This window comes from Polypterus senegalus, chromosome 2 (assembly GCF_016835505.1).
Source record: "Polypterus senegalus isolate Bchr_013 chromosome 2, ASM1683550v1, whole genome shotgun sequence".
Classification (NCBI taxonomy): Eukaryota; Metazoa; Chordata; class Cladistia; order Polypteriformes; family Polypteridae; genus Polypterus; species Polypterus senegalus.
In genome coordinates this window covers 34,375,021-34,392,535 of record NC_053155.1, presented here as the reverse complement: position 1 = coordinate 34,392,535, position 17,515 = coordinate 34,375,021, and the positions used below count along the sequence as shown (strand labels likewise).

At 40.9% G+C, this 17,515-nt stretch overlaps 1 protein-coding gene across 4 annotated transcripts in view; it reads right to left on the bottom strand.

Moving 5' to 3' along the window:
• The window catches only part of arsh (arylsulfatase H), a 108,121-nt gene that overhangs the window by 65,376 nt on the left and 25,230 nt on the right, over positions 1-17,515 (bottom strand). For all 4 annotated transcript variants that reach the window (XM_039743569.1, XM_039743566.1, XM_039743568.1 and 1 more), the window contains exons 2-3: positions 9,531-9,587; positions 8,695-8,838 (exon numbers count right to left, since the gene is read on the bottom strand). In XM_039743569.1, the coding sequence (XP_039599503.1) occupies positions 8,695-8,838; positions 9,531-9,553 (167 nt within the window). In that variant the 5' untranslated portion in view covers positions 9,554-9,587. The remainder of the gene's footprint in view (positions 1-8,694; positions 8,839-9,530; positions 9,588-17,515) is intronic.

Here is a 17,515-nt window from a genome sequence, read left to right as displayed (position 1 = left end):
TGAAGGAGAATGTCCGGCCATCTGTTCGTCAACTCAAGCTGAAGCGATCTTGGGTGCTGCAACAGGACAATGACCCAAAATACACCAGCAAATCCACCTCTGAATGGCTGAAGAAAAACAAAATGAAGACTTTGGAGTGGCGTAGTCAAAGTCCTGACCTGAATCCAATTGAGATGCTATGGCATAACCTTAAAAAGGCGGTTCATGCTAGAAAACCCTCAAATAAAGCTGAATTACAACAATTCTGCAAAGATGAGTGGGCCAAAATTCCTCCAGAGTGCTGTAAAAGACTCATTGCAAGTTATCGCAAACGCTTGATTGCAGTTATTGCTGCTAAGGGTGGCAATTACTTTTTCACAGGGCCATGTAGGTTTGGATTTTTTTTCTCCCTAAATAATAAAAACCATCATTTAAAAACTGCATTTTGTGTTTACTTGTGTTATATTTGACTAATGGTTAAATGCGTTTGATGATCAGAAACATTTTGTGTGACAAACATGCAAAAGAATAAGAAATCAGGAAGGGGGCAAATAGATAGATACAGTGTTGTGAAAAACTATCAACCTACAGAGATGATTTTGCTTCCATGTATCTTCAGACTGGAATTATCTTCAAGATAAGCATCCCATTCTCCTATTCCCGTTATACAATAAATCAGTTCCGTTCCAAGTTCTTCATTATTTGGATAATTTTAATGAATTACCATGTTTTAACTAATAATTATTTTTCTTTTGGTAATTAACTGTATTGGCTATACAAAAAAATGTTATGTTTATGAACATGGAGCAATAGTGAGTCACAGACCCATCTTCACATGTTCAAGTTATTGACCCGCACAGGCCTATTTAGGCTACATGTTTTCAACTACATGACATTGTAAAGTGCTGTTAAAATCATACATTTCATGTAGTCTACTAACAAGTGTAACTGAATTCAATTACCGCTTTTATTTTTAAATATCACTCATTATTACAAAAATATGTAAATAACAAAAATGTGATGGCTGACTCTTGGATGAAGTAACTAAAACTTCATACCAGTTAGTTTAGTCCCCAAACACACCTGAATGTCACACCGTGAGTACTCTTTATAACTTGACTACCCTTTAACTTTCTTGGAATGACCTGAAGTGATCTGCAGCGGTGGGATTCATGACGTGCCTTTATGTTCCCCGCCACATACGCAACTCTGCTGGTGTTTCATTAACTTGTGCTTTGCCATCTGGAGAAGTTATTGAATGTGTAAAAGAGGAAAATACCCAAGTTAAAAATATCTTCACTTAAGATAAATTCAAAACTCTAAGTTAATCAGAAACTGAAGTCACACACAAAGTCCGTTTTAAGATGGATGATTTCCAAACTTTGACAGTGATTTTGAAAGGATTTTTTTAAATGTCAATGAGATCTAGTTGAAATATATCGACAGCAACAAAAATTTCTAGGCAATTTATTTTGGAGTATAAGCATATCCGATTTTAACCAAACCAGTCCACTGAGAGCACACTCCTTTAATTAAGGCAGACAGACAGGCATGATGACAACAGTAGATACACATTTTACAGACGCACACCTAAAACAAGAGACTAGATATGAGAAAGAAAGTGAAGTGAGGATAAAGGGTTGACTAAAGGACAAGAAAAGATAATACGTGTTTGGACTAGTGGAAAGAAGTAGATGTAACCAGTACATGGGAGATAAACATTGGAATTATGACTCAGAAAATTAGCAAACTAGTACAATGACGCTTGAAATGCAGGCCAGAGGTGTGACCCTGGGCTCTGAGCAGAGTGAATAGATGAAAGCGCTCCGTTTACCATCAAAAATAGAATTAGCTGAAGCAATACGCTACTCAGTGTACAGTACTGCCGAACTGTTGGTTTACACTATCATCTTTTATAGCTTAATAAGTCAGAAGGCAGCATAATTTCTCACAACTCTAAGAGGCCTGGTCCAAGAACTCTCTATGTGGAGTTTGCACATTCTCATCATACCCATGAATGTTTTCTCCAGATACTCTGATTTTTAAGAGACACACTGGATAGATTCATCAGCAAGTTTCAAAATCAGTGTAATACATACGTGTGGCACATGAGAGATGGTGCCCTATGAAGGGCTGGGCACTTGCCTTCTGTACAACGTTCCAGGCTTCGACTCAGGCTTCATGTGGCCCTGTACTGGAATGGTCCGGGTTAGTAAAATAAACGAATGAACCTGCCAGAGGGGATGACCTAGTGGTGCATCGTCATGTTGACGGGGCTGTGTGAAACTGCTATCTGCAGAGAGTATTTTATACATCAGTTCTCCCAGTGTTCATTTCAATTATATGTCTTGCAAATGTAATGCATTAACATTATCAGGTTTTATTTCAGCAAAGCAGAAAAGTGCTGCTTGAGTCCTCATGGGTAATTCAAAAGCAGGAACAAGCAGATCTATGCATAATAAGCTGATAATTTGCATTTTTAAAATTTTCATGTTTATCATAATGAGATATGTGATAAGATACGGCCGAGTGGCTCATTGCATCGCAAGCTCCTGTCAAACATGCACTTGGATTGTAATCCCCACTGGTTTCTCACTTCGCAGCCCCAATCCTCTTGGTACCATTTTGTAATGCAATTCACATAAAATGCAAAATGTGGTGGTGAGCAGTGCTGCCTCACGGTGTCAAGGATGCAGGTTCAAATTGCAGGCAGGCTACTGTCTGTATAAAACATACTGAATTGGTTCACACTGGGAGTGGGCTGCTTTTCTCCCCCATCCCAAAGTCGGGCATATTTGAGAAACCAGCTCAGTATGACTGAGTGTGCCCTGCAATCGTCTACTATCCTGTTCAGCGCTGGTTCTTGCCTTGAACCCGATACTATAGGGGTGGTCTCCAGCTTTCCACAACCCCGTAACAGGAGAAGCAAACTGAAACCGGAATATTTATCAACAGATACATACAGTGGTTAAAAAAGTATGGCACAGTGCCCAACGCAAAGGCCCCCAGGGTTCATTTTTCAGTGTTACTGAGCAAGTCACGATTATCTATCTGTACTAATAAAAGGCAAAGCCCTGACTGACTCACTGACTCATCACTAATTCCCCAACTTCCCGTGTAGGTAGAAGACTGAAATTTAACGGTCATAACTGAATCCTACTTACGTACATATAGGCCATAGCCTGCAGCTCGGTCGCCGTGTGAGGCAGAGTTGTGTCCCCCATCACCACGCCTCCCACGTAGTTGGCTGCCTGCCTATATTGCGTCCCCCATACCCACGCCTCCCACGTAATTGAGTGCCTGCCCATATAAGGCCGTCCGCCAGCAGCAATCCAAGCTGTGAGAAAACAGTAAAAAGGAGGCGTGTCAGACGTCGTGCTACATTTTCTGATGCAGCTAGACGAAAACAACTCCGTGATGCTGCCGCCCAAATACTCGCAGAAAAATCCACGTTAATACACACGCGGTCACTAAATACTCACGGGCTAATCCACAAGTTCATAGAGACGCTGCTGCTAAATACTCGCGGGCAAATCAAAAAGTTAATACCGGGAATGCCTGTTAAACATCTTAGATTCACGAGTAGCTTTTTGGGTGGTGAGATGTCTATCGAGGTGATCACTGTAATATTTATATGTCATTGAAATGTATTATTATCAGGCACGATTTAGGCACCTATGTCATCAGGAAGGGAGCTCAAGGTTACTATTATGGAAGTTCATTTAGAACACGGATGCCGTGAATGTCAGAGCTGTAATAAATAAAGTTCCCCTGCATACTTTAAAAGAAAGTCTCGCCATCATTTCATTTTTCACAATTTGTGAAAACAAGACATGGTGTCAGAATAGAGGACAGTCATGGATTTTGGTGGAGTTCCCTCGCCACAAATTGGCTGGGATTCTCTGAACCTGCCGGGAGAATGGAAAAAGTTCCGACAGCACGTGGAGCTGATGTTTTCTGCCCTGCTCAAAGGCAAATACGAGAGTGAGAAATGCAACTACCTGCTCCTGTGAACTGGGTAAAAAGGAAGAGACATTTTTAACACAATGGACTCTCACCCAGGAGGAAGCCAAGGTACTGAAAACTTATTATGACCATTTTAAGGATTTTGTCATGCCTAAGACGAATACGATATTCGCGAGATACAAGTTTAATGAGAAGACGCAGGGTATAAACAAGACTTTTGATCACTTTGTAACGGAGTTAAAATGGCTGGTGAAGGACTGTGCTTATGCAAATGAAGATGAGATGGTCAGGGATAGACTAGTGTTTGGCACAAACTCAGCGAAAGTGCGAGAGAAACTTTTAAATGCCGGGTCTGAGCTAACATTAAATAAAGCCGTGGACATCGCAAGATCGCACGAGATAGCACAAGCACAGCTGAGAACCTTCGATGCATGTACTCCGAGCGGCAAACGTGAACTGATTGTGAACGCAGTACGCAGACAGCAAGCAAGAGCTTCAAAGAGCGCTGAACAAAAAACGCATTACACAATTGAGACGGCAGCAAAAGAATATGAAGCGAGTGACGCACACAAGCATAGTAAGAAAGGAACAACCCTCTGAATCTGAACAAGCCTTTGTAGACATATCAATAGGAAAGCAAGGTGTAAAGCTTAAGTTTAAATTAAGTTCATAGACACGCTGCTGCTAAATATTCACAGGAAAATCCACAACTTAATACCGGGAATGCCTGTTAAACATCTTAGTTTCACGAGTACCGATTTGGGTAGTGAACACTTCAATGAATGAAACCGGTTATCTTTACAACGGTTGACAATGGAGATGAGATGGTCAGGGATAAACTAGACAAACACTGAATGTAACTTGAACACAACACATCCTCCAAATACGAACCTGATTGAAAGAAATAATGATAATCAAATCCTTGATGACAGCAACACTCGTAACAGTCACAAAACAATTACATTGACAATCATTTTACGTTATTTTTAAAATGTTTCCTTTTGTTTTTCATAACTTCTATAACACACTACTTCTCCGCTGCGAAGCGCGGGTATTTTGCTAGTATAGAATATAGGATAAACTACATCTCTGTTTCTAAAAATGAGCTGGTCTCAGTAGGACAGGCTGGTGTAAGAAATGCGGGTGAGATAAAGTTCAAACGACTGTAGACACGATCAGATGTCTGTCCACGGGAGGTGCCGCTATTAACTCTACGGTGGTACAACTTTGTTTGTAAACTCCCCTTTCCAATATCGAGGAAGTTGTGTTAATGTCCTAGCTGAGAGTGTTTGTGATAGTTGTGCCCACAAGTTTGAAGAATTCCACCATACTGACTGCAGAACCATTAATTCCTAGAGGTAGAGATTGTAACTGCTGTTTACAAAAGTCCCTTCCCATTTCTGCCAGCTTGGTCATCTCCTCTCCGATTACTGTTTCATTACCATTAGTAACTCAAGCAGGCAGTGTGGTGCAATAGTAAAGACTTTGGACGTCAAACCCTGCTACTGATGTTGTATAACCATGAGCAGGTCACGTCACCTGCCTGTGCACCAGTCAGAAAAACAAACAAAACGGAACTGCTTATATCTCAAATGTTGTAAGTCACCTTGGAAAAAGTCAGATAAGTAAATGTAGTCCAACGATGGTGGTGTCATTGGCAAACTTAATGATTTTTACTGATGGGTCAGTGAACTGCTACAGTCATTGATATACAAGGAAGGATGAGGGTGGTTCGGGTGGGAGTACACTACACAGCCTTGAGCAGCACCTGTGCTGATATCGTAGGAGCGGTGGGATCTCATCCAACATACTCTTACAAATAGCCAGTTTCAAGGTTTCTGGCTGTCCTTTATCATTTAAATTGAAACCAGAATGTGCTCATACTTCATAAGTCTCCCTTTCTTTTAAGATAACATTCATCTTCAGCGTGACTATTTATTATTTTTTTTTAACTAAGGTCTCTCACAGGACTAGCACTGGGGCTAGGACAAACCTCCAAACCCCCATACAAGGCAAAAAAAAACCCCAAACAAACAGCGCAAATGTGACTAAGGACAAAAACGGAACAATCTGCATACAAAACTGTATTTCAGACCCTTGGAAAGTTTGTGGAGTACGGGTACAGCTTCTTGATCTCGGTATGTCCATCCAGGTAGTCTTGATGATGCCTTTGGGTTGTTTATTGTTGTAGTGTTTGTTACACATGTATTCTTTATACCTTTTTAATTTTTAAATACATATTTTAAAATATACTGCCCTATTTATATTAAAAAAAATCAGGGTGCTCAGATGCATCTGCTTGCATCTACTAGAACAGGATTATATCCCTTGGTGCATAACAATGGCTAATCCTTTAGACTGAAATCAATCAAAATAAATGAAAAGCAACCAAGTAACTCCCTAAAAAATTTAAACAGGCATATTACACCATCGCCTATGAGCCATGTGTTATCCTTATACATGCTATATCGCCATTTGAATTTTATAATGGAACAAAATACTGTCCAGTGCTTTCAGAAAGTATTCAAGCCCCTTCACTTTTTCACATGTTGTAGCTCTGTGCAAAAACCATTTTCACCCTCAAACAACGTGCAATAACCCAGCCATGCCAACTGTTCAATAATTTAAAACTATTTGCTATCTCTTGCCCTGTGTGTACCTCGGCACCTTTCCTTGGTACCCTTGGGTGCCTGGACCTCTCCTCACCGGCAATCATTCTCTCGAGCACATTCCCATAATGCAATGTCTCAGACTGTGTCATTATTCTCAAGGCACTTTCCTCACTTCCTTTCATTTTTATACTTCCTATCTTTAAAGGCAACTCTCTCAGCGTCCCTTCCTATGCTGTTTCTCCTTCTTGCGTGTCTAACACCCGCACTTCCTCTTTTGTCCTCATAACCTAAGGTAAACTGACCAATCATATTGCGCATAGGCATCACTTCTTAAGCTATGTGTCACCCAAAAGTGAGTTGTGAGTCACCACCTTCTGGTGATTCACCTTTGTATTTAGTGGTTGTGGTACTAATGGTTTGCAAATTGTTTCACAGTGGGTTGCCACAGGTTCTTTAAGCAATCGGCACTGCTCTACTAGGACTGTTGGCCGCAAATCTCCAAGGGGGACACCCCCTTTCACAATTTGATGGCCATCATGGACTGGGTCTCGATGACATTAAGAAGGGCACGATTATGTCTTAAAAAAATAAAAGGTTTAAGAAACACTACTCTAAGGGACAGGACACACACTAACACACAGACCTTAGCATTTTATTATTAATATTACATTTTTTATTAACAAAAGTATTCAACTAAGCACTGAGTAAAGGGTTTGGCAGCAATTCCAGCCTGGAGTCTTCTTGGGTCTGGCCTGATAAGCTTCTCACACCTGGATTTGGGCGTTATCTGCCATTCATCCCTACAGATCCTCTCAAGCTCAATTAGTTTGGATGGAGACCATCAGTAAACAGGTATTTGTAGGTCTCTCCAGAGATGTTCAAGGAATTTCCATTCCAGGCTCTTGCTGGGCCACAAAGAGTAATTTCCAGAGATTTGTCTCTAAGCCAGTGCTTTTACAACCTTGGGCCTAGTAGTCCAAGGACCATAACACTCTAGAACAGGTTTTCATTTAGGATATCTCTGTGCTTTGTGGGATTTAGCTTTCCTACAACCCTGTCTACTCTCCCAGTCCCTGCCACTAAAAAAACAACCCCACACCTTGATGCTGGTACCAACATGCTTTCACCAGCATGCTTCACCACTGGAATGGTGGTCAGTGGTACCTGGTTTCCTCCAGATCAGATGCTTACAACTGGGGTCAAACAGTTCAATCTTAGTTTCAACAGACAAGAGAATCTTGCTTCTCATAGTTAGGGTTCTTTAGGTGCCTTTTTGCAAACTGCAAGAGGTCTTCCTTGGGTCTTTTATGTAGGAAAGACTCCTGTCTGGCCACTAGGTTATAAAGCCTATATTAGTGGAGTGCTGCAGTGGTGGTTGTTATTCTGGAAGTTTCTCACATCTCCATACAGGTTCTCCGGAACCCAGTCAGGGTGACTATCAGGTCCTTGATCTCATTTCTTACTATGGCCCTTCTCCGATGATTGCTCAGTTTGGCAAAGCAGTCAGCTCCAAGAAGAGTTGTGCTTATTCCAAACTCCTTTCATTGAAGACTTATGGAGGCCACTGTGCTCTTGAGAAGCTTAAATTCCGTTGGAACATTTTTGGTAGCCTTTTCCAAATCTGCGCCTCGAATTTCTCCAAGCTCTGCAGGTAGTTCCTTCGTCCTTATGGCTTGGACTTTCCTCAACTGTGGGATCTTCTGTCAAAAGGTGTTCAATCTGTTGACCACAGGTGGTCTCCAAACAAGGTGTAGAAACATCTCAGTGATGATCAATGGAATGGAATGCACCTAGGTCAGATTTCAAAAGGTCTGAGTACTTCAGTCAATGTGATATTTCAGTTTTCTATCTTTCATAAATTTGCAGAAATTCCTAGAAATTTGTTATTACTTTGGCATTCTGGGATATTTAGCATTGTTTGATGGTGGAAAAAAATTTGAACAATTTTAGCATAAGGCTGTAAAATTAAACAAATATTAAAAAAGTCATGGTGTCTGAATACTTTCTGAAAGCACTGTACTTGCCATCGGTTGAAATAAATGAAACGAAAAACAACGTGGGAATTTGTAAATTTCATCTTCAGCTCAAAACATTGAACTGAACTGTTTTGTCACAACTGAGTGGATCACTTGACTACCTGATGGTGGTGTTGCCAAAGCAGCCCACATCACCAATGCCGAGATCATCCGCCATTATCAACAAAAAGTTGGGCTTGTCATGGTGCTCAGAAGCTTCCCCTTCCATCCACAGAATGGAACCAAATGACAGCAGCAGCAGAACTCTGTAATGGATAGAGACAGAAAGCAAATGTTAATATTAAATTGCATGCCATTTCTGAAAGGCTGCAAGCTCATGAACAGAGAATTCAGTCAGACTTCATCTAACTCGGGGCACTTTATACACCTTACTATCACAAGATAATGTTTAAAAGCAAAAAGTAGGCATCTAATGAAACTGAAGGAAAGAAAAGAATGGGTTAAAACTTAACTATAAGATGATGTTTTCAGAACAGAGTAAACAGACCAGTGACACGTCTCGCATCATGAAGACCTTTGAGATGTTGATCTTGGACTATAGGAGTCCTCTTGTGGTAGATCACCTGGACCCACTGCAGTCTGTCTATTGGACAAAGACTTGAGTGGAGGATGCAGTTATCTGTCTGCTATACAAGGCCTATCCTCACCTGGACAAAACTGGCAGCACTGTGAGGATTAGGCTTTTTGATTTCTCCAGTGTTTTCAATACCATCCAGCCATTCCGATCGATCGATAATCCCCATGGGGAAATTCACAATTACAATGTAATCTGCACATATTTGGGATGCTAAAGAAAAGAGGAGTACCCAGATAAAACCCAGGAAAAAAACGGGTGAACTTCACAGAAATGAGCATCAAGCTAAGAATTGAATCTGTAATGGTGCTAACCACTGAGCCTTGACAGAAATCAGTTCCACAGTTCAGAAGGGCCCATTACCTGAAATGCATAAAGTGTTCCATATTTCAAGGTAATTTGTCACACTGCAATTTCAACCTGAAAACAATGAAAAATAAAGAAATATATCAATAAATAAGCATTCATCCAGTATCATTAGATGTTAACAGTTACCTGACAAAAAGCTGAAAATTACTTTTCACAAAAAATGCTGATCTACATTTCTCAGCTTTATTAAAGATAAACATCAAGCAATCAAAAGCAGCAGCAGCAGATGTTAGAATGCAGACGTCCATCCATTTCCCAGTATTGTTAATTCAATTTATGGTCACATTTGTTCTGGCGCCTACCCTAGCAGCACTGGGTCCAAGGCAGGAACCAACCCTGAAGAGAGGATGCCAGTCCATTCCATGAAACATTCACACAAATAGTATCAGTCAAAAGGCTGCAACACACCCACAAATTTTTGGGTGGAAATTGATATTTTTTATATGAACATTAAAATTGATTCAGAAATACAGCCAAGACATTACTAGCGTTGCTAAATGCAATTACTGCTTGACATGACTGATGTCACACATGTGCGCGTGGGTGACAGCTTACGGGATCAAATACTTGCATTCCCATGCCAGACCAAGGGTTGGCGCTATCCTCTAACTTTCTCCTTTTCCCCTGCAGGCCTACAGAAGAACCAACATCCTTAGCCCTCTTTTCCAGACCCCAGAAGTCTTCACCTACCATTTCCTCTTCCATGGCACAAGAGCACACTTCCTTATGATGTCACTTCCGGTCCCACGACCACACCCATCTCTGACATCATTTCCTGTCTGTCACATATCTGTAGGAGCCATTTTGCAACCAACCTTAGTTCTGTTTGGAGCTCATATATGTAAAGAGATCAACTTCTAACCAAGCTTTTTCAAGTATATGGGGGATCCGTAAACTTTTATCTTTGTCCTTGCACTTCTGTTACACTGATTTTTCATTTATTGTTCACATTTAGCTTGTCATACATGTGTACCTGGGGATAAGGAACACCAACCCGAGCCGAGAGGAGGTGCTATCCCCAAAGTGTCCTCTCTATTCCACCTGGTACACTGAGAAGACACCCAGTGAGGGTATTTGAGCTCACCCTCGGTGCCCAGAGAAGGTCCTGCCGCTTACAGGTTGGGACACCATAAAGAGTGATGTGCCTGCAAAGAGGCGTCTAATTTTGGACCCCAGGCTCCTGTTAGAACTAAACAGTTTGAATTTGTGTTGGAGGCTGAACTGGACTGTCTTTTTTTTTTTTGCTTTAACTAGATGGTGTTACCCAGTTGGCCCCCTAACTGTTACCTGTTGATGTCTTGCATCCTTCGGGCGATTACAGACTACAAAGCCTCATTTTCAGTAGCCATTCCTTCAGCGTCCCAATGGTCATCTTCCTTATCTTATCCTTAATTAGTCATGTATAAATGCTAACTGATTATCAGAGAAATCTTTGTAATTGCTTTAGCATGATTGAAACCCGTTTTGTTCTGATTGTCTTTCCTTGGATCGCAAAGGGCTGGCATTCCCCGAGTTCAGTTCTGGGTTCAAAAATGGCTCAAATAACACGTCAGTCTATTATTGTTTTCTGTTCTTTTGCAGATTAAATGTTATCCCATGTGATTGACTGACAAGAAACTGAAGATTTCCTACAAATACTGCCTTGAAAGAAGAGGCCAAACTGGATCTAACCGGGATACCAACAGAAGAGGAAGGCCCAGGAGGACAAATTGCACAAGAGGATATGGACATCAGAGTGTTTAATTTGAGAAACAAACTCTTTAGTGGTCCTGATTTGTCTTCTTCACTAAATGTAACATCAAATACCAGTGTCATCTGTAACAGGGAAAAGACGACTCCAGGATGCTGACCATAATAATCTTTTCCAGTCATCTCCCATCCATTGCCTGTGCCTTTTTGGTCATTGTAACCGTTTCTTTAACTTGCCAGTTTCAGATATGGCTTTTTTTTTTTAAACTCTCCCTCAAACACCAGTAGCTTGGAATCATCTGGTGGCAACGGTGTTGCTAATCTCACAAAAAATAAGAAATCCAATCATAAGAGAACACAAGACAGTGGACAAATGCCTGAAGACTTCAGTCCTTCAAGGCACAGTGGAGCTAATGAGAGGGGCCATAGAAAGTGTACATTATATGGGACTGTGCGGCCTCTATATGGCTAATATGTTGAACTTCGTAAAGCACAATCATGATTGCTCAATACGTACCAATGACTCCCAAAGACCACAAAGGACTCATTTTATCTGCCTCAATTATAAAGAGAGTTAAGCACAGGATTAAATAACATTCTAAAAGTCACGCAAGTCACTGATATGAATAAATGAACACTTTTATATAAACAAAAACACTTAATTGAAGCTGTGCCTGTTAGAGACTCTAACTACAGCAAGAATTGGTGTGTGCACAACTGTGCCCCCCGCTGCGGCGTGTAGCAAATCTGTTTAACAATCAGTACATCACCGTGCACTCTTTTTAACAAGTCTGGCTCTGAAATGGCACTCTACTGGGCTGTGTGGTTCCACTTGAAATCTTTGATTGACAATAAAACCATTTAATTGTGGGAAGGGATCTCTGGGCTTTGAGATGGTTCCTAATATGTGGCCAGAACAGGAATCTTTAATGTATAGTAGACTACCTAGCAGGATACCACAGATCAAGACATCCTGAAAAAGTAGCCTGCATTATTATAAACAGCAAATCACTCTATTAATTGATGATAACAGATTTGTGTAATATGAGTCTATTAAAGACTGAAATAATGGAGGCACATCACCTTACTTTGAGTCACGCAGTTTACTACTAGATGTCGGCAGGAACAATCGTGTAAACAGCAGCACCACCGGCAAAGTGCCTTCTGGTGGTGCCAACTGTGGAAACACTCGGAAGTGACAGAGCATCCGATAGGCAGGAAAGGAGTTTGTTAATGGAAGAAAGGACCATCAGAATTATACGATTTAATAAGGTTACTACAAAAGGAACGTAAAAGTCATTTTTCAAAAACACCCAAACTATTACACAGGTGGTTTTCTTAAATATAAACATTTTCAATATTATAACTTGATCACACAGGCTTCTAGCTTTATACTTGTGCACAAAGCTTCCAACATGTTAAACATATCTACCTATTACCACATTTACGCGTGTACCACACACATTTTTTCCCGAAAATTAGCATACACAAGGAAATGTAATTCTGTAATGTTTACTTCTCCTTGGGCTTGCTTGTGCACTCTCTCTCGCTCGCTTGCTCACGCACTCTCGCTCCTTTGCTCGCGCACTCGCTCACGTGCTTGCACTCTCTCTCTCTCATTCACGTGCTTGCACTCTCTCTCGCTCATTCACGTGCTTCCTCTCGCTCAACAGCGCTCTCTCTCTCTAAATGCTTCCTATACAAATCGCAATGTGCGTCGTACACGGGGAAAACATTTTTTCGCGATTTTCTTTGTAAAAATTAAGGTGCGCGTCTTACACGAGGGCGTGTGGTACACGAGTAAATACGGTATATTAAAAAATCTTGGGTCGAAACGTGATCATCTCGGGGAGACACTTTGACGTCACGCGAGACTAGACATTACAACCTTAGGAAGCAAAACCCGTGAGAGCGAGTGAAGCGAGGACAGCGGCTGTACAGGCTTTGAAATGATCGGCGCACAGCGCGAGAAGCAGAACATGCAGCAAAGGAAGGAGGAGCAGTAAGCAAGCAGGTGATCTGTCCGCATCTCCAAAGCATGTGTTCAGCCACCTACTTCACGGCGCGAGTTGCAGAAACGCAAAATGGCTGGGAGGGGTTGGGGGTGGGCTCGTGAAGCAAGCAGGGGGCAAAGCCCCCAAGTTTATAAAAATATAAAAAGGTCAGGTAAACAACCCTTCAGTTTAAGTAACACAGACCAAAGGATCAGCAAAACCATAGTATTCAGGATTGGAACTTCTGACAATGAATATTCATATCGTTGTCCATCAGGCTGATGTGTTTCGAGACTCTGCTCCTTCATCAGGGCCAGACAAAGTGGAAACAAAAAAAATAAATAATTTTCACATCTCAAGACACTACCTAAACTCATTTTGAGAAATGGTATTCACACAAAACCTACCAGAAACAACAAGATTTTTGGAACACATCTCAGTTAGGGCATCTGCACTACTTAAAGAGCGCTAACTAGTTAATAGATTCTGTTGTGCCCATTAGCTCAATCCACTAATTCATTTCAGTTAAGAGCGTGTTTAAAGGGGGTGGTGGGGTGCACTAATCCTCTCTCTTTTTCCACTGCAGACCTGTTATGGGAAATTCCGCCGTGCCTCCATGATGTCCCTTCTGGTCACAAGCCCGATGACATCACTTCTGGTCCAGAGGACGCCATTTTCGGTTCCAGAGATATGCCGTGCTCTAAAAACACACCATCTAAACCTCAGCAGTCAGTTCTGTTTTGGACTCCAATCTGTATACAATTGTACACAACATTCTTTAGCAGTCAGGCTCGATTATATGGGAGGCTTACACACAGGTTTCAAAGAACACAAACTAGACACACAGCAGTCCTTGCGCCGCTTCCTTCTTTTCTCTGCTCCTCCAGCTAAGCTTCATCCACCTCCACCCGACTCTGGCTCGCTGTACTGAAACTGGCTGCTCCTTTTATATAAAACCTGGGGGTATCCTGGTATCCAGAGACTGTGGCTCGGAAGTACTTCTAGGTGAGGCTGAAGCCCCACAAAGCAGGGTTCATTAATCTCCTCAGCACCCGGGGAACCCAACAGGGCTGTTCCCAAGAAATATAGTTCCCAACCAGCCCTGGTGGTATGCGTAGAGGTACTGTAACCTGGGGACACTGCATCCTAGTGTTCTGGGGAAGAAAATAACCTGACTAAATTGTCTTCCCCTGTCCTGTCATACTGGCCTCCTGGCCAGGTAAAGATCCGTGTTCACCTCCAGCTGGGATACCAGTCCCTGCATGACATCCCTCACTGTAGTTAAAAACAGAGCACCAATAGGCTGGTGTTGTCTCAATAGTTAGCGGAATTCACTTCAAGTGATGTGAGAATGTCCTCGACTGATGTGTGTTAGTGGTGAAGGGTCTGTGACTAATTATAGTTCAATTTTCTTAAACATCACATTTTGAAAGTATATCCAATAGAGTTGTATCCAAAATGAAAAAAGATCTATTAATATACAAAAAGACCAACACTAGCATAACATTAGTATCAACATTATCCTATGAAAGGAGAAAGGTAAATGAAATAAGTTCCCCAACTATTATTAGTTATGTAAATATAAAAACTTGGAAAGGAACGGATTTATTCTATAACAGGAAAAAGCGATAATTGTCTTAAAGATTTTGATTTCAACCTGACAATACACAGAAGCAAAAGCAGCTCTTCAGGTGCAGATAAACCGTAACGCACGGTCAGTCTGCTTTGCGTTGTATCGTTAAGTAATCCTACCAGGTCCCTGCTCATAGCGGCCAGCGTGATCCTTGGTGAATGGCCACTGTCTCTGCTCTTCTTCTGCTCACAGATCAACTGCACTTCCATTTCTCAACTTGTTTGTATCCCTTAGAGGAGCTGCGCCCTTCCCGTTTAATTAATTAGCTCATATGCTGTTTAGCTGTAAGCTGATAACATCAGTTCTTTACAAGAATCATCTGCAGATAACATTGTTCAACCAATTCAGTCTTAAGCTGGAATTGCTTTCCCGTTCCATTCATTTATTTTAGTTTTTATTTTTTGTACTTTGTTAATTTACCTAAAACAGCAAGACAAGAGAGTGTGGCGGAAGTGAGCTGTGTGCACGCGTGCCTTCCCTGGAGTCAGTGGCTGTCACACAAGTAAAAGAGGAAAATACACAAAACATACCAGCTTAAGGAACCGCTCTCAAGGTAAAACAGAAACAGCAAAATCATTTAAAGTTGAAGTTGCACAGAACGTTTCTCTGCTTTAAGACACATGAAAAACGCCAATGCTTTTCAATGGAAGATTGATGTGAGAATGACTTCGACCGATGTGTGTTAGTGGTGGAGGGTCTGTAACGAATTGTAGTTCAAATTTCTTAAACATAACATTTTCAAAGTGTACCCAAATGAGTTGTATCCAAAATGAAAAATACCTATTAATACAAAATGACCAATACTAGAATAATATTAGTAATCAACATTATCCTATGAAAGGAGGAAGGAAAATGAAATAAGTTTCCCACCTAACTATTAATATTAGTTATGGAAATAAGTAAAAAGTTGTAGAGTAACTGATTTATTCTATAACAGGAAAAGGTGATAATTATCTTAAAGATTTTAAATTCCAGCCTGACGATACAAAGAAGCAAAAGTGGCTCTTCAGGTGCAGATAAACCGTAACGAACGGTCAGTCTGTTTCACGTTATACCCTTAAGTAATCGGTTAAGTAATCCTATATACAAAATAAACCAGCTCAAGCAACCGCTCTCAAGGTAAAATTGTAACAGAAAACTCATTTAAGCTTAAAGTTGCACAGAACGTTTCTCTGTTTTAAGACACATGAAATACGCCATTGGTTTTCAATGGATATTTTGAAATTTCAAAACTCTTTTTGCTGAGATACCTCAAACATTGAACTATCAGTGGACAAAATTTGTCCACAGTGGTTTCATGTGTACAGACAGACATGGCTGTTGCAATAGGTGCTTCACGCATTATATGTGAACACACCTAAAAATGGAAATGTGTGTCCCAACCTTGCAAATATCCGGTCAGCAAAATTAAAAAATAGGATTCAAATAATTTTTAGACATGGGTGACAAACAATCTACAGTACCTCTGAATTTTATAACTCCACACCAGTAATCTTCCTCAAACCATACAAGACAAAGGGAAGTCTACACTGCAAAATTCAGGGAAAAAAAAAAAAATCAGTACCACCTCTGCGTTGAATCACTCATGCTGTAAAGGAGTTGGATTAGATAAGATGTTCATCTTTTAGCTTGAAGCAGTTACTGATTAATAAAAAAAATAACTTGCAGCTACACCTAAGGCTGAAGCTTTCCGACCGAACATCATTGGAGTCCATGCCAATGGATTTTGCATTTTCATTTTCTGACCATTTGCAAGATGGTGTACAATGCAACATGTTTAATCGTCTCAGAGAAGTTGCTAGAGATGTGCAATACAGGATTATATTGTATTGTGCTTTGCGATAAAATCAGTATGGTGGAACTGCAGTTAGAATTGGTGGTAGATTTTTTTTGAATGATGGGGGGTGCCTGATGGACCACCTAACTTGTAGACTGGATTGAAAGGACAACACAGATCTGCTCTACAAAAAGGCCCAGAGTAGGCTTTATGTGGAGAGCAGCACAAAGTAATGCAATGCTATAAACTAATTACAATACCTAATAACAAGTTAGTGCAGCATGTAACAGTTTATGTTCTTGTCATCTCAATACAGTTACTAATTTATCTAGAACTAGTCAGTTTAACCGTCAAAGACAGGTAATAGAATATATTTAGAAATATTTGATCTCTTTTGCCCTGTGTTTACCTTATCCTGCAGGCAATGCTGGATCAGAATTAATATTATAACTTTAGAGTCGGTACCAAAATGTTTTTTAAATAACGGATAACTCCAAAACCCAACTCCCGGTCTTACTTCAGCCTCTCTGATGCGCCACTTCCCTCTTCACTTCCCTCCAGAAGTACTGAACACATTAAAGAAATTAATCCATTGTGTAGAAGCAGTAGGACTGGTCGGGGTTGTTTCAAATCCTATAACAGGAGTCCCCCACAAAGTTCAGATGACATCAAAGGGTGAAGTTTTTGAAACAGCTGCTTTTTCCACGACTGTCATAATGAACATCAAGGGGAGCGTTGGGGGTTTGGTCTAAGACAGGAGGGTTCGAACTCCGGTCCTGGTGGGCCGCAGTGGCTGCAGGTTTTCATTTTAACCCTTTTCCAAATCAGTGACCAGTTTTCACTGCAAACTAGTTTCTTTTCCCTTCATTTTAATAGCCCTGTAAGA